Here is a 24,373-nt window from a genome sequence, read left to right on the forward strand (position 1 = left end):
GATGTATCAATGGCTGGAAGGATGGATGGATGGAAGGGTGGGTGGGTGTGCAAGTTGGGGGTGGGTGTGCGAGTGGGTGGACAGATGGATGGATGGACGTATGGATGGATGGATCGATGGATGGATGGAAGGGTGGGTGGGTGTGCAAGTGGGGGGGGGGGAGGTTTAGTGGTTGTGCGAGTGGATGGATGGACAGATGGATGGATGGATTAAAGATTGACTACGAAATAAAAGTAATAAAAATAGCGCCTTTATGTAGTTTCCTGTTATGAAAATATCAATTTTTCTTTTAAAAACAGGAAAAAGCAAACAAAACATAAGCTTCAATCAAAGTATTAACCTCTTTGTGACCTATATGATAAGCACCATTTGTCATTTTTCAGAAATTGTGACAAAAGAGGAGAGATGCTGCTATGATAATGGGACTTGTCACGCCTTGCAAAGTGCAAAGGACCATAATGACAAGTGCTGTTCATTATATTTTGTATATTTGCCATACTGTTCCTATTAAACATGATATGTAAAATTAATTGGGGAATCAGATTCAATGATAATTTTTCAAAATGAAGAAATCTTTCGCTTTAAGAGACAGTTTGTCAGATTCACAAACTAGATCTAGTTATAGGCAATCGACGCATAAATCACGCACCATCTTTCATCTCTGGGGATTAAACTTTGCGCTCAGTGAAGCACAAATTGATCCTGTGTACGTAATGAAGGGGTTAAAAACTTCAATGAACTTGGATATATTCCTAGACTGACACCATGCATTGTGAGTTCAATCAATAATGCGCTCATATGTACATTTGTACAAACACACACACACACACACACACACAAACACACACACACAAACACACACAGACACACACACACACACACACACACACACACACACACACACACAAACACACACAGACATACACACACACACAGACATACACACACACACACACACACACTTACACACACACAAGCACACACAAAAACCAACTAAACTACCAAAAAACCTCCACACCTAGTATTCTATCATCCTTCTTCTTTTCTTTGTATGTTGCTCTCTTGTAGCAACACCTCTAATCTTCTGCACTCACATGACCTATTTAGTTTCAGTCAAGTAAGAGTTTTACGGTGCTTGCAACTGCACAAGTTTACATTAGCACAGGAGACACAAGTCGGTTGCATTCACAACATTTCTTAGCATGGCTTCATTTTGGTCAATGATTAGATTATGTTGCAAGTGCCGTAAAACTCTTCCATAAACTAAGACATACCTTGTAGTCCATGCCTTCACCACAGTTGGTGACCACACAAAGCAGGCCCAAAGCTTTGGCCAAATCCTTGGTGGTTTCTGTCTTTCCTGTTCCGGCCGGGCCAGCTGGAGCTCCACCCAAGTTCATGGACAGGGCCTGAGTGGGTGGTTAGAAAAAACCCAATTAAATAACAAAATAACAAGGCAAAGACATCAAAACTTGATAGTATCTTTAAATCTAAGAGATTAAAAAGCATGTTAAAGAGTGCAATGATATTCTTTGCTAAGTGTAAAAATTACTGCAGGAATTTGAGCTTACGCCTCTTGAAAGCCAAATCAGGCTTTGTGAAAAAGGTTATCTGAGAAAGACCAGCTTTGAACCTAAATATACAGTCGAAACTGTCCGAGAAAATCACCCAATGTTGAGGGGGAAAAGGATTCTCTAGAATAGATGAATGTTTTGGACTGTGTTAATGTAATATATATGTGTGTGGCATTATATCATGGTGAAATCAGGCACTCATAAAAATAATGAAATCAAAGAAATCAACATTTTTTTGGCGCACATTGGGCAATTCTTATAAAATATTTTGTTGTGGGCTAAACACCTTTTATGTCCATTTAAAACATTTTCCTGTGAGGATTTTACAAACATTGATAACAAGCATTAAAAAAGTGAGGCTGCGTGGTGGAATCAGGCTCTTGTCAATTTTTGGGCATGTAGAGTTATTGGTGTCATCTTAAAGCTTGTTCACTTGTCTTTATTTCAATGAAAAAAATATCCATTTATCTTGAATACAAGTCAAGATATTTGCCAATGAAGGAGGTGGGTCATCTGTTTTCAGAGGTAAAATTAGTGAGTAAATGGCCACCAAAGATTAGTTATTTCCTTAGCTTAAGAGTCCGTGGTAACAGAAAATTTACATTTTTTGTGCCTTCAATCAACATTTTTAAGAAAAATCCACACAGAAATGAGTTCTTTCATGGGCCTGAGAGGTTTTGAGCCAAAAAACAAAAATTTGAAAAAAACTCACAAACCTGCGGAAAAATGCAAGTTTCTTCACTTTGATTATTTTGACAAGAGCCTGACTCCACCACGCTGCCTCACAAATGTAAAATTCCAATTTCTAATTACCTTCAACCTTAGGAAAGTCCCCAAACTTTGGCAGCCATTTTCTCGCCAATTTTTCTTCTGACACCAAGCGAGCCTCCATCTCCTTCAATCACAAATACCTCAATTTCTATTCTAGATATATGGGTACATTTTTCATCAAAAGCAAGACAAAAGAACAAGCTTTAAGATTACACCAACAACTCCTCATGCCCAGAAATTGACGAGCACCTGATCCCATCTTGTCACAACACAAATTCTGCTCAATTACAGTAGAAGTTTGATCTCAAGTGCAGTTACATAGCTCTGCCTTTGAATGACAGAATTGTGGTATGACAGTGATGAAACAATGAATTGAAAGCAAGCCACTAATCACCTGTGTGAGAGTGAGGTAGATTCTGTCAGTCAGCGGTGTGATAACCAGACGGCCGTTGAGTCCCATGTACTCGTAACCGTAGCCAAACTCTCCTGTGCACTGTCTGATCACCAGTTCATCTGGTTCCTTCTCCCAGTAGAAGCGAAGCTGTGACTCCCACTCAAACTCTCGAGCGTCCATGATACTGAAAGTGTGTGAAGTTAACAGAAATGTTTTACTAGTATTCTACACATATAAAATTTCCTAAAGACAGGAAAGAAATTTAGTACTCAAAAGAGACGAAGGAAGAACAAAAGAATAACTTTTTGGAAAATTCATGCTGCTTTTCTCCTTCCCTTTGAATCATTTACTCATTTTTTCTTTATATGGTAAACAATCAACACATCAATATAATTTTAATAATTTTGGAAGCTGGCTGCCTCAATCCAGCCAATCACAGCCATCCCAGACTGAGGAATACTACATTCCAACAAACAGATGTAGATACTCAATAAAAACCTCCCAATATGGAAATCCAACTCGGGTTCAAATTTTCTGAGTGCAACAGCAAAAAACCTAACCATTGTGCAACAGACGCCAGTGAACAAAATTATGATCCACTTTGTTAGTTTACATGTCATTTAATATCAAATACATTTCAAAAACAAAATTACAACAACAATGAAAAATTGCAAATGGATATAATCGATTCCACAATCCTATATACTTTTACAAAGATAAAACTGCATTCTTCTTTTTTTTTAAAGAGACAGAAAATGATAAAAATTAAGCCTAAGTAAACAAAACAACACACTAAATGATTTTCTTCTTTCAGAACTAATCAACAAGACGCAAAAGAAATGGCCAAACAAAGTGCTATACAGAAACAAATGGAAATCAAGAAAAAGTCAGTAAAAATGTTCAACAATAAAAGTAACAGAAATGCATACAGTGCGTTTACTCTGTCTGGTACATAGCATCACCTAATCAGATATATCTCCATAAACACTGGGCATCAACTGCTCAGTGTACAACTTCATCATACGTCACTTTTCAAAATGGCGTATGGCAGAGTCTATTACAAAATTGTTGATATGTTACAAGAGACTCAAAGACAAATGAAAGGAAAATGAGATCAATAATCTGGATGCAACACCAAGCATAGGAAGGAAAGCCTACCTGTCTCTCACAAATCCATCAATGATGTCACGAGCATGCACCTCAATAATCAAAACTGTGTTGAACTTTGACCTGTCATTCTTGGACAGAGGAGATCTCACCTGAGGGTGATACCCAGGAATGCATAGTTAAGGGGAGGGAGATTTAGTTAATTTTATTTAGAGTTTTATGGCACTAGTAACAAAAATACATCATATCAGTGCTGATGATTAGAGAGTAATATACAAAGAAAAGAAGGAGAAAAAATAAGGACAATAGATGTTTGATAGGAAAAAAGGAGCAAACCACACTAGAGCACCTGTCAACCACCCACATGAAAGGAGAATAGGGAGAGGAAAACAGGGGGGGGGCAGAGGGGAAGAGGAGAAACTGAAACAGACAGGAAGCCAACTACAATAAAATATTATGCTATACAAACAATCAAAAACAAAACTCTTTTATTGCAGAGGTCACAAAATGAGCTCCTCAGATCCCAAAGAAACCCTCAAGATCCCATCTTATTGGAACTTATCATTTTCCTTACCATTCTTTGTTATATTCAATTACAAAGTAATCATTAAAACTTTCTTAATATCAAATAAAATGTCCAGTAATCAATATTTGCTGGCTATGTCACTCTCACCTTGACAACCGGGTCATCATTTTCCTCACCATTCTTTGTATTGATTAATTAAAAAACAAAAATTAGAACTTTCTAAATATCAAACAAAACATCCAGGGATCAATCTTTGCTGGCCATGTAACTCTCACCTTGACGACAAGATCATCGATCTGTTTGTGAAGCTTCTTGGCGTAGTCCTTCATAGCCGTCTTCTGACCTTTCTTGACCTTCCTGAAGACATCCTCCACCTCCCAAGTCCACCACACCTGATTGCCCGCCAGGCACACCATGCCTTGGTAGTCCAACATCCAGTCCACTCTACACAAAGTTCAGAAATTCTTTGTCAGCACTGAGCAAGATATGTTGCCAGGAACATGATAAGATTTCAATATTTGATTTTTTTTTTACCGATCTCATTTGGGAATTGTCTCAATAAATTTAATGTTACGGAAAATATCACATTATTAACAGTTCAACAATAGTAATTTTTCAGCAGATTTGTTCTAAAACTCCAACAAAACATAGCAACTGAGCAGAATATCATGTTTACCACAAAACAAACAGACTTGTCACATTTTTTTGTTCAAAATTGCATTAGACTTTTCCCCCTAAAGCTCTCATTTGTTGGGCAAATTTAACAATAATAATAATAATAATAATTTTTATAGCGCCCACTCCCTTACAATACAGCACTAGGCGTTTAACAATACCTCCATCTTAACACAAAATACAAGTGAATGAACGTGCATATACATAAGCCCTTTAGAATAAGGCTAGCATAAAAGCAAAAATTCCTACTATCATAGCAAAATAGTTGATGTTAAGCACATCATATTATGAACACAAGAGTACTATGAATATGAAGAACTAAGAACAGGAAGTCAGAAGTTTTACTGGAAAGCAGAGTCACCATAATGACTTTATCACTCAAAACAGAAACAAACCTTGGCTTCTGATGAGAGTAGAAGAAGATGGCCTCTTTGGTGATCAGCCGATTTGTGATCCTCATCTCATTGAGCACAGAGGTCATCCAGTCCTCCACCCGACCATCGGCTATGACGTTGGTGCGGAAGTCCATCTCTTCTTTCTCAGCAGAACTCATGCCTGTAGCGAGGGTCTCATTGTTTGGACCTTTCTGGAACTTCAGAGCTGCAATGTTGTCAAACATCTGAGGAGATATTGATGTTTTTTTTTAATTTTCAAACAAAAGCTCAAAGTAACAAAACAAACACATCAAAAATTGACTGCACCTTTAAACCTGAGAGATTAAAAAAGCATGTTCAAGAGGGCAATGATATTTTTTGTTAAGTGCAAAAAGTTCTCACTTCAAATAACCATTTCCATATTAAGCTAGGAGGCCTTTAATTCTATTCTTACTTCTTATTTTGGTTTCTAATATCTTCTGCAAGCTTTTTGATGTGTAGATACAAATAATTATGAACATTCATGATTTTATCTACATGCTAACCTCTTGCCATTAAGATAGTTCTTTTTTCCTGACATCATAAATTTGTGGAACAATCTTTTATCACAGTGAGTGTGATGTATGAATTTTATTCTTATGAAACTGACTGCGGTAAAATACGGTGAGAATATTCACACTATGAACAGAACAGAAAGAAAAGGACAGTCAAGCTATAAAGAGGGAAGGTAAGAAAATCCATTAGCAAAGAACTGTGCTCAGTAGTAATAATAACAATAGTTTGTCCATCAATGTCTAACAATGACCAATGCATCCGCAGAGAGTATTTCTTAAATAAAATTGAAGAATTAAATGTTAAGATGACTTGTGGCTTCTGCTATCGCCAATGAGACCAGTTCAAGCTGAGAAAAGTTTGACGCATTTTGAGCCTCACTTCAACTCAACTGGAGGATACACAGCTAGCCAGGATCGACAGCTTTCCCATGACTCCAACCAAAGGAAAAAGAAAACAGAAAAAAACTGTCTATGCCTTCATAATTCTTAATAAATGTCTTGCATGGTGTTCAACTACCAAGTTGTTGACCCTCAAATAGATCTGAAGGCTTTGACCATCTGGCTCTCCCTGGCAAAGTTGAAGCTATATGAGGCAGTGGTAGATCAAGAGCAACCTATTCTGGAAACCTAAAAAGATGGATGATGGGGAGAGATCAGGATAATGTGATTTTTTTTTTTTTTAGAGCATCCAAGCAAAGGAATGAATGAAGAATCATCATCACTGATGTCTGTTGCAGATCTGGCCCTTGATGATGATGTTGTTCTACCCACCTTGATCATATGCTCCTGAACACACTCAGGATCTGATGAACCGAGAATACTGAGAAGCTCATCGTCTGAGATGAAGAAAAATCTGGGGAAGGCATTTCGTTTGGAGTCTAGGTAGTCATTGAGAGACTTTTGACATTTCTCCAGGCCGAGGCTCAAAGCCTGCAGATCCTGTAATCTGTTGGAGGCATGGCAAGCCAGCTTGATCTGAGGAGTCTTGTGTGTGTCATTCATGATCTGGGGGGGAAAAAAAAGATGGAACAAGAATAACAGAACAATCCTCACTAAACAGGCTGATATTAGTAAACAAGGAACAGGAGTTTTCAAACTATTAGAAAAACTTACGACAGTTACAAAGAAAGTCATTAACGCTAAATGGGTTGAATAGTTCTGGACAAAGCATGATGACAAAGAAAAACAAAAAAGCATCATGTTAGTTTAGTTTTAGTAAGAGATTTACGGCACTTGCAACACAATAAGGTCATATAAGTGCTGAAGAATAGATGTGTAACAAGAGAGTAACATACACAAAAAAGAAGGAGGGCAGATAATGACGACAGATGTTTGATAGGAAAGAAGGAGCAAACCACACCAGAGCACCCGCCAACCACCCACAAGCATCATGTCAGAAGAAATGAAAGACAGAACAAAAAATACCATGGTTTTCCTTCTAGTATTTGGCTAACATAAGAAAAAACATTCAGACCAGACAAAAATATGGTATTCAATTAATGAATGTGGATGCAATAAATCAATAAATCATCAAGACCCTCTAGCAGCATTTTTCAACCACTAGCAGACAAAACAGAACCTGAAAATTGAAAGACCAAATTATTTTGAGCTTACAACAGTTTACAGCGAGTATGGTGTACTTTTCATGATGATGATGATGATGATGATGATGATGATGATGATGATGATGATGCACAAAGACTACTTGTAATTAGTACAGAGAAGTTTTCATTGCAAGCCATCTTGAAAGTCAGTCGTGTTGAACTACAAGTAAAATTTCATTTTTTCATCCTTAAGCATGAAACATATGCAGGTTTGCCAACTTTTTCAAAACCCAGACAGAAAAACCCAACATAAGCGGACAATCACTCCACTGAAATAAACAGAAATGATCAAGAAATAAAGGAATAAAAAGTCCACTCAAATTCACGATTAGCAAATGCAGGATAGTCCCTGGAGATTCAGAACACTAATATTACCAATGACACAAGGCCAACCTCACCCTCTTCATTCCAAAATATCTCGACTTATATTCAAGACAAATGGGTATTTTTTTTCCTCACAAGCAAAGCAAATGAATAAGTTTAAGATTATACCAATAAATCTGTATATATGCCTAAAATTCGTCAAGTGCCTGATTCCACTGTATTGTGACATAACTTGTAACAAAGCAAATAAATTAACTGGCTTTACCTTTTTGAAAGTTTTGTCAATTTGATCAAACTTCTTGGCTTCCTCAGGCAGTTGTGATCTGATGTCTCCTCCAATGAAGATACCTTCCAGGTACATCCATTTCCTTTGTACAACCATCCACACCTTCAAATAGAAACAATTTTCAAAATCTACAATGACCTTTGAATTGATTAAAGTTAATAAAATTGTGCACCAGCCTGTGGAAGTTCACTCCTGTAAGTCAAGACTGTATTGCGTTATAGCATTAGACATGATCAAGAAAACATGACTTCACAACCTTATTAGGGTGGCAATGGCAAAGAGAAAAATATAGATATTACTGAAAATTCTCCAGAACAATTAATTTAATAAACAAAAACAAAGTAACATTGAAACAATTTATTTACAGACAATATTACTTACATCAAGAACTTCAGAAATGTGTGAGAGTGATTTCTCCCAGTTCTGCACATTGTTCAAGAAAGGGCCAATGAATCTTGAGGCAGACATGCTCTGAAAACAGAATAAGTATTTTGCACTTGCATAAATATCTGACCATTCAAAAATAAATACAGCAGGATTGATATTCATAAAAGTAAAAAGTCATTTAGAAATAAGAAAATTGTTCCCTCTACCTATACGTAAAGTATCCATTCCCTTCCCACCCCACTGTCATTCATTTTTCTACTTTGAATTATTTGTCTTATTTTATGTGTTTATGCTTAGACCCTATACTATTCTTTAAAAAATTGAACAGGATCTTTATAAGCACGAAGAAGACCTTTGTAAGAACTTATTCCTGTTTCATTTAAAGAGCAAAAAAATACATTAAATAGAACGAAAATCTCTTTCATCTTCAGCAATGCTATCTCAACATTTACAAATGTAAAAGTCATCAATTTTCTTTGTACTAATCTGATAAAGACAAGATACCTTGAACTCAACGTGTCCTATTTTATATTCTTAATTTCATTAAACTTTATATATATATATCAACACACCAATATTTTGACACAACAGTACAAAGATAGGTTCATAAACAACTTTCTTAAGCTTTCCTTTGTAGAAGTAGGACAGGATGGGGGTTTTTTCAGCCAACTTATGCTCTAAATATCTTGTGCCAGAGCATTGGTACACTGGTTTTTAGCAGTTCTGACTTTCTGTAATAAAACAGAGTTAAAGTCAAATAGTTTGAATACCTAGCAACAGCATAGCCATAAAGGATACCACTTATTCACATCCTCATAGTTAAAAGTTAAGGTTGCCCAACACCAGCAATTTCATTAACATGGCACCCAAAAAGGGATACTGAACCCCCCCCCCCCCCCCCCCCAAAAAAAAAAAAAATCAACAAAAAACTAAAAGGAACACCGTACCTGCAAGTTCATGGAGGAGTCATCCAAGCTCTGGAGAATCTCATCCACAGCTCCGAGGATGTACCCACGATTTGATGTCCCCTTCATGTATGCATGGACACTGAACTTCATGTTGTTCCACGTCTCCTCAACCTCTTTCACACCCTATAGAACATTGATAGAGAAGAAAAGATAATTATGGGTAAACAATGTTGTTCCATGTCACCTCAACTTCTTTCACATCCTATAGCACATTGATAGAGGTGCCAAGATAATTATGAGTAAACAATAAGTACTTCAGATTTGAATGAAAGCATACACTGTCTGCTTCAGATTTGGAAATTCTAACTTATATGTAAGGTGTCACAGGAAAATAAACTGGATGTCGCTAGTCCTCAACTTGAGATATTGCCAAAGAAAAGGGAAAAAATTGATAGTTTATAAGAGATCATTTCTAGGCATTGCGAAAGACTTCATCATCTTATTTATATGTTCTGAAAACAAAGTACTTTAAAAACAACTAGAAATGTGTTTTCTCAATGTTTTTTAAAACATCACTAGTGTTAGGGGAAATAAAACGTCAAAATTTCAAACCTAGATTTCTCAGGAATCGGCACCAGTGGAAAATGACTAACTTAAAATATGCATATCCCGTTTTCTAATTATTAGCATTCACAATCAGCAAATGCTTATTTACTAAGAAGATAATGTACGTTATGAATACATGATTTGTCTATGTTGTTATTTTCGCCACGTGTGACTGATTTTCCCATGGCGCCACACATATATCAAACTACTAACTCATTCATCTGACTTAACACACACAAGTAACACCTCTTGAAAAAGAACAGTTTTGTTTGAATATAAAAGCTTTAAAAGGACACCTTGTTAGACCCTAAATAAACGCCCACAACAGATAGCCCTGCAGCTAACTTTAACACACAACAATCAAAACCTTTAGCAAATCTTTAGCAAAAATGATTTGATTCAAATAATAACAACCACGCAATTTGAATCTGGTTAAATAATACAACAAGAGCCTTTACCTTTTCTATACCCATTTCCTTGGAGGCACACGTGACAATCTCTCCGATTGTGTCTCTGTAACGGTGCAGCTCCATGGCAAAGATATTGGCCAATGTGAAAGTGTCCGGGTTCATGTCAAACTTCTGCCCCGTCTTGGTCATGAGCTCCTTCCAGTGACGTTCTCTCAGGGCTTCGTGTTTGAGATCACCAAACAGCGGCAGGGAATCTCTGAACTCTTTCATCTTTTCCTCCAGACACCTAGAGACTGCCATCTGTTTGGTTTCACGGGGAAGTTTCCGCAGAGTCTTCAAAAAGCCCTCAATGCCGTCTTGCAGGATTTGAACGTTCAAATTGGCCCAGAGAGTTTCAGACCATTGTTCTCTGGCCACCTGAAGGAAGACAAAAACATTTTTTGTTCAGCAATATTATGAGTAAATATGGATGAGCTTGACAGCAGACCTTTCTTCTTTCTTATAATTCCATGATGTCGACCAGCTGTCTTTTTCCTTACATGAAAAGACATTATTGTTTTCTCGTACATCTCTTTCCTGAAAAGAAACAGTGCCATTAAGGTCTCATATTCCTCTTCTGTGCAGTTGTGCTGGCAATCTCTAAAGTTATTAATTAACAAGGAGAATATTAGTACACTATATAAATTTTCTAAAAATGTGGTAACCAGAGTCCTGTTTGTCTGAATGTATTTCTGAGTAAGGGTAATATCCTTGAACAGACTTTCATACTGTAAAAAAAAGGTAATTGTAAATGTTTTACACCCTATCAACACTGTTTAGATCATCCCTGCCTATCAGGGCCAGTCTGGACTGAAAAGGATGCAACATCCCAGTGAACAGACAAATATGGTTTCATACTGCTATCCTATTACATAGCACTATTCGAGATAAAATGTCATTGCCTACATGCTACTATAGATACAGTGGAACATCTAAGGAGATGCTGAAACAGCCACCTGTTCATGACAATCACCTATACATCCTACCATTTTCCACACACCCCTTGCTTTAAAAAAAATATCATGACATTGTTCAAGACATCCCCCTGCGTAAGACAACCTCTTTTCTCCTCCACAACGGGACACCATCTTGGACTATTTTGACTGTACTTCCTACTTTTCTCAATACCCTGCAACAACTTTCAGAAATTAAAACTACACTGACCCAAGTTCTGTCTTTGCCAGTAATATAAAACAAACAAAGCACTGGCTCCAACCTTCTGGTCTGTGTAGATCTGGTACACTTGGTCCAACCCATTCATTTCTTTCTGCACTTTCTGCAGCTCTGGGTACATGGTAATGGGCAGCTCAAACAGTTTCTCTGCATTGGTCAGCTCCTGCCTGCTGGCCTCCAAGCCATCAACCTCTTCTCTGTACAACTTCAGAAGTTCCACACCTTGGATAAAAATACAGAATCAGTTCTAGAATGACCTTTTGACACTTTATTTGGTCAATATAAAACATTTTAAGCTTTTTTTTTTTTTTCTTTTTTTAGTAGAGGGTTTTACAGCACTCGCAACTGCATAAGTTTTAAGCTTTACCTCTTTCTATACCACAAATTATCGGCGCAAAGTCTAAAGTTGTATAAGACAGACACTGATGTACTAGGCCATGGCACAGAAAAGAGTTAATAAGTTTTTTTACAGCACTTGCAACAGAGATAGGTTTACATAAGTGCCGAAGATTAGAGGTGTAACTTGAGAATAACGTACAAAGAGAAGAAGGAAATATAGGACGATAGATATTTGACAGTAAAGAAGGAGCTAACCACAACAAAAAAACACCAACCACCGATATCAATGAAGAAAACTAATCCCACTACCATCAGAAATCATAAGCCAGCAAATTGTTTTCAATACATTAAGTGGTCTTTTGAGCACAAACAGTACAAGCACAAACAAACAAACTGAATAAATTAGATTCTGAAGTATTTTTGTATTCACAGACAACAGAGAATGTTACACTTGTTCAGAAGAAATTCCTATCACATTAAGAACGGTTATGCGGTTATTTCATTTCACTCTCTCAACTTGTGCCAACACTTTCTAGTTTTAGAGAAACTACACTGATCAATAAAACCTCATATTCCTCATATTCTTCATTAACAGATCAAATTTTTAAAATCGCATTTTTCATCAAAACAATAAAAGCTGTAAAACATTATCATCCGAGCAACAGACCTCTGTCCAAGTCCTCGCCAACTGCACCAGGACCCTCCAGCAAGAAACGGTCGGAAAAGTCGGCCAGAGCTTTCTGGAAGTCTGTGATTTGGTCTTGAGTGATCTGGGCAGGACAAGGTCATAAAATATTCAATAAAAGAAGTAATTCTATATACTTATCCAACTTTCTGTATCTCGAATTAAACACAAAAATTTTTCTAACAAGCCAAAAGAATTTAGATCAGATGTTATCATCTAAAAAAATTAACAGTCTCACTCCTACAACATGTCCCCTGCAAGTCTATGGTCCAAACACAGCACACACATGTCCCACTGGTGCATCAATCATAGAAATGAACAATGTTTGTAATGTTTTGTGCTTATGAAGGTATGCAAAAAGTCCCTAGTGTATTATTCTTCCTGTACCCTCGTATTTATGGAGATACTGTGTGGTAAAACAAAGGAAACCTTATTAAAGTTAACAATATTTCCTCCACCTAATCTGATTTCCCTCATCTCCAGGAATGAATAACTCCCCGCCTTCATACCTCTGTAAACTTTTTCTTGACTTTGACAAGACTGGCATCAATGTTCTTTGACTTGAGCACAAGCTCATCCCAGATCTCTGGAAGTTTGGCTTGAAGTTCCAGATCTTTTTCATCAACCTGAATAAACAGCAGGTAGAGTCAATAAGCAACACCGATTTGTAAAACATGCAAATATTTTCTACGAAGCCAAAACAAACAAAAAAAGCCAAACCACAATAAAAAATAACTATCAGTGTCTTCATTTTATCCATCTTATATTGATATTTTTACTAAATTATTTTAGAAAGTCATCTGTTCTCAAGCAGTTAGTCCCATGACAGGCTTGTATAATTTGTTCATTTATTTTTTTTAAAACACCAGTGTTTGCATAATGTCTGATAAAGCACATAAATATATTCATCATGCGCCATAAAAGCAAACAAAATAAGCCAGAAAGAAATTCTTAAAAGTAAAGTAAAAGTGGCTGCATATAAGAATGTTTCATAAAGCACTTAAATAAATACATCATTCATCACAAAAGAAAAAAAAAGAAAAAAGCCAGAAAGAATTTATTCCTGTATAAATCCATTCAATCCTGCTGTTACTTTTAAGACTGCTCAAGAAATTGTTTTGAATAAAATAAATCCTCTATATGTTCCCTTACCGGAATCTCATACATGACTAGAGTTCTGTATCTCTCTTGGATGTCCTGGATTTTGTTCATGACATCCAGGGACATCGACTTTATGTCCGAAATAGTGGACAATACAGACTTGAGATCATCCAAGGTTGATGGGGTCTGTTCAAGGTCATCTGACTTGTCCTAAAAAGACAGTGTACAATAAACATTGTGATAAGCATTTTTTTAAATGAAGTTAACAGAAAAAAAATTACAGAAAATTGTAAGCATTCCAGGACATGATCATAAAAACCAAACCGTAACTTTGAAATGACATTTCTAAAAAAAAATCAACAAACAGACCCAGTGCAATGTATCGAGAATCGGTCACTAGTTGGTGTCCAATCACACAGAAAGCTAGTCATGCCTGCCACACTGTTACACATGGCATCTGTCACAACACCAAAAATCAGAATTATCAGTATACATTTTTACAATAAAAGTAAAGTATAAGCACCCCCCCCCCCCCCAACACACACACACACATACACATTCTCAACTGCGTAACCGAGTGCACAACATCCAGGCCCACCATGGGGTCACAGAACTGTGACAGGTATGTTTTTTTACAGGGAAATGAATAACAGCCTTTACTATACAGTCAAACCTGCTCTACTGGCCACCTGTAAAAGACAATTACCTGTACAAACAACCACCTTCCACCCCCTCTCCCCCCGCATCATTTTTCTATTATAACTACACAGTCCAAGACATCTACCTGTCTCCAACAACCACTTTTCTCCTGACAATGGATGACTGTGTTTGACAATTTCAACTGAATATTTGACAGGAACAGGAGACAGAGGGTTGTCTTCTTCTTTTTCTTCTCAATCGCATCACACTTGAAGTCTGGTATCTATCGTCTACTGGGCCGTCCTGCTCAGTTCATCTGTCAGCCTGCCTAGCTTCTCTAGTAGAGTCAATGGGGTTGGCCATATTTCCTGTCTTAGGGCACTGTGTGTCTTGCAGTGCAGAAGGATGTGTTCTAGTTTGGTCTGCCTCTCCACACTGGCATTTTGGTGATTGTACTCATTTAAAACACCTGTACATATCTTGTCTCAGTCTTGTGTGTTGTGATTTTATTTGTAAACTGCTATTATCGTGATGTGCAAAGACATGGGAGATTACTTAATTACTAATTGATTCCAGAACTGGAGCCTTCAGGGACAAATTTTATCCATAATTCTTCGCCATTCCTCAGCAAGGTTCACCTTAAGGTTTTCACACTGATGGTCTCCTCAGTAGCACCAGACACTGAAGAATTATACTTTACTGTTTTTACTTACGTCCAACAGGTTATGAAGACTTGTCAAGGACTCTTTGGCCGAGTTCTGCAACAGCTTGCCCAGGGTTTTGATCCACTCCTTGGCGTGTTCCTTCACTGAGCTTGCCAACTGGCCCATGTGTAAGCGAATGCAGTCCTGGTCTTTGGTCTCTGGCAGGCCAGAGATGTCGTCGACTGTCTTGTTGTAGTATTGCAGGCGGTCGTCAAACTCAACAGAACTTGGACCTTTCTGGAGCCACTTCTCAGCAATATCTTGCTGCAGGGGAGGAAAGCAAAGTCAAAAACTTCTGTTATAGTTCAGAAAAAAATTCAATTTTAGAAAATTATCAAATTCATTAAGAAACGTAAATCTCTGACTTTAAATTGTTGGGGGAAAAAAAACCAGAGAAGATTTTAAAATTTAAGACAAAGAAAAAAAAGAAGGGCGAGAGCAGGATGATGAAAAAAAAATAAAGAGTAACAGACAAAAAAAATTGAGAGAGGTGTTAGAGAGAGAGAGAGAGAGAGAGAGAGAGAGAGAGAGAGAGAGAGAGAGAGAGAGAGAGTGAGAGAGAGAGAGTGAGAGAGAGAGAGAGTAGTGAGAAAGAGAGAGAGAGAAAGAGAGACAGACAGACAGACAGACAGACAGACAGACAGACAGACAGACAGACAGACAGACAGACAGACAGACAGACAGACAGACACAAAGAGAGAGCAACAAAGAATAAGAAAGAGTCACAAATCTGATGAATAAGCATCTACAACACTCAACATTATTCTGGACCATAAAAACATCTTTTAGTATGTCCTACAAGCCTACATCCTTGAAAAACTTTAAATATAAATCGATATCAGTCTTCTGAACTCTGTTGATGGGGGCACTTACTTTGTCCACCTTCCACACACCCCTGTACTTCTTCCATCTGGTCAGATACCTCTGTAGGGTGGTCAGCGTGCTCTTGATGTCATTCTGGACCTTCTGCATGAGCTCAATGATGTCTGAGTTGATGGCAATGTCAGAGAAAAAGCTGAACACAAACAACTCATCCTCTCCTTCCACCTTCTGAGGTGGCGATTCAAGACAACTGCCATTCATCCACCGTACAAATGATTTGGACCTGGGTGAAATCAGTTGTGAAGTTGAAGCATTTGTTTTGCATCCTTTTCAAAATGACATAGTTATTCTTTTAACATCCTTTTTTTTTTTTCAAAATGAATTAAAAGTGATCATAGGGGTATTAAACCCATAAACTTATTGTCCTTTGTAAACATGTTATAGGTCATTTCAGAGTCAGGACCTCTTCTCCCTAGACTGTTTAGTTTGAGGGTATGTTTAAGAGCGTAAGCATGATAGTAAGTATGAGTGTAAGAAGGGTTTGAGTGGGTACTTTGTGTGTATGTGATGGTTTTGTTTTTTGTTTTAGTAGAGGTTTTACAGCGCTCGCAACTGCATAAGGTCATATGAGCGCTAGAAGATTAGAGGTGTTACAAGAGAGTAACAAACACAAAAAAGAAGGGGAGATAAGGACGATAGATGTTTATGTGATGGTTTGAACATGAATGTTAAGGCATAGATATATGTAAGGATATCTATAAAGGGATTCACCACAAAGGGCAAACTTTTAAATGCAGACAAAAGGCTGTATGTGTGTGTATATATGTGTGTGTGCACATGTGTGAGAATGCAAAAATGCTTGTATGTATATACTGATATTATTTGGGTGTATGTGTATGTATGTGTGTGTATGTGAGTGTGTGAGTAAGTGTGTGTATGCCTGTGTGTGTGTGCCTGTGTGTGTGTGCGCATGCATGTGTGTGTACCTGTGTGTGTGTGCGCATGCATGTGTGTGTACCTGTGTGTGTGTGTGTGCGTATGTGTGCGAGTGTGTGTGTGTGTGTGTGTGTGTGTGTGTGTGTGTGTGTGTGAGTGTGTATGTGAGTGTGTGAGTAAGTGTGTGTGTGTGCATATGCATGTGTGTGAGTGTGTGTGTGTGTGTGTGTGTGTGTGTGTGTGTGTGTGTGTGTGTGTGTGTGTGTGTGTGTGTGTGTGTGTGTGTGTGTGTTTGTGTGTGTGTATGCATGAAAATAAAAATGCATTTTGTTTGTTCACATTCGGATGCCCCATCTTCATTCTCTCAAATTTTTTAAAATCTCACTTCCAATCTTATACTGCCTTCACTCTACTCCAACCTAACCAAAACCAAAGCTCATCTGTAGTACTCACCCTTCCACACAATCCCTCACACACTGCAGAGTCAGTTTGTAGACCTCGTTAGCCTGCGGGTGCAGCACAACGTCCGGCGCGGCCAGCAGCGTCTCCACCTGGAACAATGGTTTGTTGGTGTGCAGCGCAGTGCTGAACTTCACCAGGTTGTTGATGATCATCTGAAAAGGAAGGTGCCGATTTGAGAGCATAATCAAGAAATAAATAAATCAACAACATCAAGAAGAAGAAGAAGAAGAAGAAGAAAAAGAAGAAGAAGAAGAGGAGGAGGAGGAGGAGGAGGAGGAGGAGGAGGAGGAGGAGGAGGAGGAGGAGGAGGAGAAGAAGAAGAAGAAGAAGAAGAAAAAGAAGAAGGATTATTTTAATAATAATGGCAATAGCAATAATAATAACAACAACAACAACAACAATAATAATAATAATAATAATAATAATAATGATAATAATAATAATAATGAACATTATCTTTAAAATTAGTATTATTATAACTATTATAATGATAATGATGATAATAATAATAATTTCCATCCAACACCAAAACATTAGACAAACCTTTGTGAGAGCTTCAAAGACCTTCCTCTCCCAGTGGGCGTAGTAGCGGGCCAGTTTGGGGGATTTCCCTGTGTTTGTGTGCACCACAAGACCCTCCATCTTGGTGAGTAGAGGCCCAATAGCCCGGTACTTTCGGGCCATTATCTCCAGGTCCTTCACTCTCTCTTGTTCAATGTGCTCAAAGTACTCCTAGAAGATCAGGGAGGAAAAATAAGCTTTTGTCGCAAAATCAATTTACAGGCTAAAACTAATGACAGGGATGTTAGCACCTACGGGACCGCAGATGAGTATACTCACGGAGCCTGACTTCTTCTCCAGGACTGCGGACGAGACTACTCGCGAGCAAAATGACCTGGATCTTAACAAAGGCCTGTCGATGTTTCTCCAAACATATATTTATGTTTTCGTTAACCAAATGATTTGTTCTGTTTAGTTATTTTGTTTCTGATTTCTTGCAATTAATACGGAAAGTGATAAAATTAGTATAGAAAAGGTATTTCACCGAACCTGAGGTGTTTGACAAAATTCATAAGAACACAGACAGTGTTGACTCGGACAATGACCTTCATAGTTTGGATCGAGAGTCTTCAAATCGAGGAGAAAGTGTTTACAGATAAATCTAGAACAAGTTATTGTTGATTGAGTAGCAATTTACTCTATAATTAGTTCCAGACCTCGTCTTTTATCCTGTTAGGAACTGACTCTGGCCAAAAGTTTCATCATCATCATTGCCTTTCTCACCCTGCACCAGGGTATAGGCCACGGACAAACACCCTCCACTTTTTTCTATCCTGGGCTAGCCTCTTGATGTTATTCCATCTGGCCAAAAGTTTACTATTACATAATTGATTACACATAAATTACTTCAAGCAAAATATTTTTAAAATAAAATTGTGTTTCAGCATAAGGGCACATATTCTTAATAGTTTGGTGAAGTTTCATGTCTATAACTTTACTAGGGACTGAGATATTCAGATTAGAGCAACACATATCTCGCACAGTCAAAAAGTGGGTGGCAGCTCTGGTCCTGAGGAACTGACGGCCAAGTGTGAGACAGGTCCCGTAGGTGTTATAAGAAAGGAAGTGGGGGATAGATAATTATTACAACAAGAAGAAATGAAATGCTGCATTGGCTGTTAGCAACAGAGAAGAGTTTTGCGTTTATTTGCAACAATGAAATAAGTATGTAAACATAACAGTATATACATATGAGCAAAGCAACAAACATGAAGTAAAAGTGGTAGTGGAAAGAAACAACATACGAAAGCTTCAAAACAATTCATAATTTGACAGTGTTATTTGTTGGGTTCCCTTCAGTTTGCTTAATTTGAGTAGGTGCTTTTTGCTTGTCTTAATTTGGTTCTTTTAATCCAAGGCCGAGAGCTACTTTTATACATTGACTTTATCAATCCTTGTTTAGATTTCTTTCTGTTTTTTACTTTTTCACAGGAGGTTTCTTTTAGAGTTGGGGAAGACGAATAGTTTCCTAAGCTTAATCAAGACTTATTCAAGGGTCAGGACCTCCATAATTAATGTCCATCTCTGACAAGACCAAGTCAAATGGGTGGAGGGTCTTAAAAACTCCACAAAACACCCAAGATCAAGAACATCCTTTTGGGGATTTGAACCAGGGCCATCCGCTTTGTAGTCTAGCATGATACCAACTGAGCTAATGGAGCATCCACCCACTTATATAATGAAACCATCAAAACTTTATCAAACATCTCATTACACACTTACTTTGCAGCCAGGCAGATGGCCAGGATACTTGGGTTTGGGACCTTTGAACATGTTGGCATGCTCAATCATGTTCAGTCGCTGGTAAATATCACGGGCGTTCTTCTGAATCTGGTTCACCAGCGACTCAAACTTGGCTATTGCCTGCAAAGCAAAGAGTGAAACAGTGTCTCGTGGGGGTAAAAAAGGGGCAGTTGGACCCGTACAAGTCTTTGCTGTTGTTATCGATCCAACAAGAGCTAGCTCTCACCCCTCTGTCCAATGCCATGCAGTGATAATAGCAGGTTTGCTGCAGTTGTTGTAATGTTTCGTAGAGTGATTTGTCAATGTTTGGCCTCAGTGGGAGGAGTGTAGTTCTGATGAACCTGACAATTGTCTACGAGAAAAGTGGTCATCTTAGACAGGTGGTCCTATAGGAAAGTGTCATTAAAATACGGAAAAAACTCGAGGTGGTAAATGGGAAGTGTTGGTTTGTACAGGGTGGGTATTTTGAAAAGCTGCTTGTTATATCAGGTTCGACTGTACATTGATATTCTAATGATTTGGTGCCAAGCAAAAGCAATACAAAAAAGGCAAAAACAAAGGGTGAATAGGAAAGAATAAAAGGTGTTCCTGGAACTACTCTCTAGCCTTCTATGATCCACCCATTTAACAGTCCTTTGGAAGATTTGTCAGAAGAAAAAATTAGGACCTTCATAAATGCTTGTCTTCAGAACCCATTTTTATTAAATCTTTATTTTAATGTAGGTGCTCAGGTCTCCTGATGGTAAAGTGTCAAACCCCTTCACCACAGACCCTGGTCAGAGAACTCTTCACACCTAGTAGTCACAATACAATCAAAATTACAAATCACAGTCTGTGGACAAACTGATTGATGAGGAGTGAAAAAACACTCCGTAAAAACCCCAAAAATGTCATTAAACAGTCTGGAACTGGCATCCAGAAGATAATACAAGAAAAAGGTCGTCCCTCATAAAGATGTCCCATTGTCTTAATCCCTAACTTAAAAAAATTTGAACTAATGTAGTGCAAGGTGGAGAAAGCTAAGGACAAAAAAACCTGAAGACATATTGTTTGTGGCCTATGCTCCTTGGAGGTGATGAAAGCTAATGAGGAAGAACAGGCCAATGATATAACAATTAACACCTCCAATTTTGTCCTGACTCAAACACAGAGAGCCTCAAATCTTGTTCTCCTTTTAAAAATATGTTTACACAAATAAAAACATCATAAAATATGATACTAATGAATAGGGAACATTTTCAGCTTCCTGGAAAGCAAGCAGTGTAAACAGTAGATTAAGTACCCAAACACTAACAAACTGAAAAGATCTTTCTCTGTCTCTAGCTTATGACCCATTTCCACTTGAGTGAAGTGAGTAAAATTAATGTAAAGTGCCTTTCTCAAGGACACAACCTCAGGGCCCCCACAGGGTTGAAACCCATGACCATTCAGTTGCAAGCTTAACAGCATAACCACTAGACAACTGATAACACTGTAGGTGTCATACAATAATAGGAAGTGAAAAATAAAGGAAAAAAAGAAAAGAACTTTTTTGTCAAAGACTTACAGATTCACATTTGGCAATGTAGTCATTGATACCCAGCGAGTTCCAGTTGAGACGTTTTGCACCTGGCCGAAGCATACGCCTCAAGTCTCTCTGATGGTCATCCAGCAGAGCAGCCTGAAACCAACAAGGTCAGATCAGAATCAAGGTACAATATAACAGTAAAAGATAATATTTCTCTTTATTCTATGATCAGAGTTGATGTCAGAAACAAGGACAATCATCTTTCATTTTACCATGAGAAATGCAACAACAGTAAACACTTACAGTATATTATGAACATTGACTTTCGCACTCACATCTCATGACAACAATGACATATGTGTCACGATGCGGTGTAGTCAGGCACTAGTCAATTTTTTAGCATGTGGAGTTATTCGAATCATCTTAAAGCTTATTTATTTGTCCATCTTTCAATGAAAAAAATACCCATCTATTTTGAATAGAAGTTGAGATATTTGCGATTAAAGGAGGGGAACCTGGTTCCATCAGTAAAATTAACGAGGAAATGGCTGCCAAAGTTTGGTGACTTCCATAGTTTGACAGTCGCCCCAAAAAAATGCAAAATAACATTTTTTGTGGCTTTGATCAATGTTTTTCAGTTAAATCGACACAGAAATGTGTCCTTAAATGAATATAAAAGGTGTTGAGCAAAAAAATATAAAAAATCTATAAAAATTGCCAAAACCAGCGGAAAATGATGGTATCTTTGATTTCAGTATTATAACAAGTGCCTGATTCACCACGATGCCTCATATATATATTGCATTCCAACTTTAATCCTAGAGCATCCAACTGAGAGCTACAGCTTCCAGTACATCTACTTACCTCTGCGTGGTCCAGAGAGGCAAGAAGGCAGTGATACCTGGTCAACATACGAGTCAGCCCATCAACGTAGTGAATGTACTTCTCTTCCTGTGCACAGAAGACAAACAAACATGTGACATAAACAGAATCAGGAGATTGCTATTCAAACTTGGAAAGGTATTTTCTAAAAGTCAACATTCTAAATGTTCCTCATTTCATCATAGTGTTATGCAAAAGTTCAAACAATTTTTTAAAATTTCACTTGACCTTTTTTATTAGAAATAAAATAACACAACTGGGGTTTATAAAGGAAAATCTTTTCTTCTTCTGTGTACAGTTTTAAGCAAGGTGTAGACCTCATTGTGAGTTCTTTTTAAATAGACTACTCGTTGCGCTAAGACTTTTGTGTATTCGTTTAGCAAAAAAACAAAAAACAATGACAACTGGAATAACAGAAAAATGAAAATAATAATAACAATAACAATAATAGTTTATCTGTCAATGTCTGAAGATAACCTATGCATCTGCAGAGGAGAATATTTCTAAGAGAGAAAGATGAAATGAGGATTAAGATGACTTGTACCTTCTGTTATGGCCAAAGAGACCAATTCCAGCAGAGAGGAGCCTGCCCCATTTTGAGTACTTATAAAAAGCTTCATTTCCACTTGTGGATGCACACATCTTTAATATAGGCCTTTCTCTTGGCTTCAACATTTCTTATTTATGAAGCCTCATAATCTTATGGGGAATTCTACCGTTAATTCAAAAACACTAAAATCTATTTAGTGAAACTCTCACCTGCAGTGCCACATTTCTGGCCAGTTCTGGCACGATGAAGCCCAGCGACTCCATGTACTTTGTTTCTGCGATGATTTCAGCCAGCTTCAGGTCAAAATCCACCGTATATTTTGAGTCTGTGTTCAACACTGGAGAAAATATCAAAATGATGTTATTCTTTTTTTAAATAATGACAAAACAAAAATTATTTTAGAAACAAAAGATGTTGGTGCTCTCTTCTCTTTAAAAAAGACCAAAACAATTAATAAACTGAAAAAAATAATATTCATATCATCAATAGCAAACAAACAAACAAACAAAAAAGTGAGAGGGGAAACAGTATGCCTTAACTTTACTATCCCAATGTCAGAGAAAGTTATAATTAGGCTATGAAGTCTTGAACATTTACTATGCTGTTTGAACTACATATAGAATAACAGTGTTAGCTTTTCACAACTGTTCACATGCACTCCAAGTAATCTTTTTGTTTGGTCAACACAAGCATCCGTTGTCCCCTATCGGCTGAAAGTTCCGGAAAACTCTCCCGTGGTGATTCAGGTGGTATAATTTTGCTTAATTCTTCGTTATATTGTGTTAGTAAATGCTGATATGTTTTGTTTTTACTTCTGCCCTTACGCGTTTATAATTAATGTATGGTTGTGAAAGTTCTTTATGTGATTGAACTGGTGTTTCTTGTTATTGTGAAATATTTCATCTTGTGTGAATAGCTCAGTGATCATGTGCTTGATGTAAAGTGTTCAGAGCTTATACTCTTCCTATCGGATCGAGCGCTATATAAATGCCTCTATTATCATTATTATTAATTATCAGAGCAACCTATCATTATTATTAATTATCAGAGCAATCTCGGACATGAAGGTACATTTCAACCCAGTATCTCAGAGTTCCCAGCAAGGTCAGTTTTCCAAACTCACTCCCACTCTATTACACTAAATTTCAGTGGTGCACTGAGTTTTAGTACAATACTTTTAGTTCTTCTGCAAAGACTCTTTAAAAGAGTGTGTATTTCCCTCTGATAATAAAAAATATTGTTATTATACTGGTCAAGAAATGGCCCCTGTTCCAATGTGAATTCAAGAATTCCATTTTAATTCAATATAAACTTTGAATGTTCTTATTGCTATGTGAATTCAGCATTTGGTACTCAACTTTAGTCATTCACTTGTATAGAAATTACTAACACCACCTACTGGAAGGAGCTCAAATTGCATTTTCAAATACAAATGTCTGACTAACATGTGCAGTGCAGGTTGTTAAAATGATCTTATAAAACAAGAGAAAGAATTAGGTTGTGCCAAACAAGAGGGTTTGACCTTAAAAAGAAAAGCATGTTTGTACATATAGAGATTATCTTTCCAAATACATCATTTTCGAAAGGATTGACTGTGACAAGAGGAATAATTATGTTAACCTACAAACAGGTATTTTACAATTGTCAAAAACTGTACTTTTCTGTAACTTTAAACAGATCTAATGTTCCTGAGCAAAAGAGAATAAAGACATTAAAATTATGTCTATCAA

The 24,373-nt window shown here is 37.3% G+C and overlaps 1 protein-coding gene across 2 annotated transcripts in view; it reads right to left on the bottom strand.

The window, feature by feature from the left end:
- The window catches only part of LOC101850776 (dynein heavy chain 10, axonemal), a 98,424-nt gene that overhangs the window by 56,959 nt on the left and 17,092 nt on the right, over positions 1–24,373 (bottom strand). For both annotated transcript variants that reach the window (XM_035973794.1, XM_005091495.2), the window contains 22 exons: positions 22,853–22,980; positions 22,076–22,162; positions 21,251–21,364; positions 19,684–19,824; positions 17,944–18,132; positions 17,392–17,552; positions 16,054–16,285; positions 15,190–15,444; positions 13,889–14,047; positions 13,246–13,362; positions 12,719–12,821; positions 11,756–11,934; positions 10,549–10,917; positions 9,524–9,667; positions 8,571–8,660; positions 8,169–8,291; positions 6,747–6,980; positions 5,443–5,666; positions 4,648–4,816; positions 3,898–3,998; positions 2,740–2,923; positions 1,275–1,409 (listed from right to left, as the gene is read on the bottom strand). In XM_035973794.1, the coding sequence (XP_035829687.1) occupies positions 1,275–1,409; positions 2,740–2,923; positions 3,898–3,998; positions 4,648–4,816; positions 5,443–5,666; positions 6,747–6,980; positions 8,169–8,291; positions 8,571–8,660; positions 9,524–9,667; positions 10,549–10,917; positions 11,756–11,934; positions 12,719–12,821; positions 13,246–13,362; positions 13,889–14,047; positions 15,190–15,444; positions 16,054–16,285; positions 17,392–17,552; positions 17,944–18,132; positions 19,684–19,824; positions 21,251–21,364; positions 22,076–22,162; positions 22,853–22,980 (3,638 nt within the window). The remainder of the gene's footprint in view (positions 1–1,274; positions 1,410–2,739; positions 2,924–3,897; positions 3,999–4,647; positions 4,817–5,442; positions 5,667–6,746; positions 6,981–8,168; positions 8,292–8,570; positions 8,661–9,523; positions 9,668–10,548; positions 10,918–11,755; positions 11,935–12,718; positions 12,822–13,245; positions 13,363–13,888; positions 14,048–15,189; positions 15,445–16,053; positions 16,286–17,391; positions 17,553–17,943; positions 18,133–19,683; positions 19,825–21,250; positions 21,365–22,075; positions 22,163–22,852; positions 22,981–24,373) is intronic.

Source organism: Aplysia californica, unplaced genomic scaffold (genome assembly GCF_000002075.1).
Source record: "Aplysia californica isolate F4 #8 unplaced genomic scaffold, AplCal3.0 scaffold00031, whole genome shotgun sequence".
NCBI classification, from domain to species: Eukaryota; Metazoa; Mollusca; class Gastropoda; order Aplysiida; family Aplysiidae; genus Aplysia; species Aplysia californica.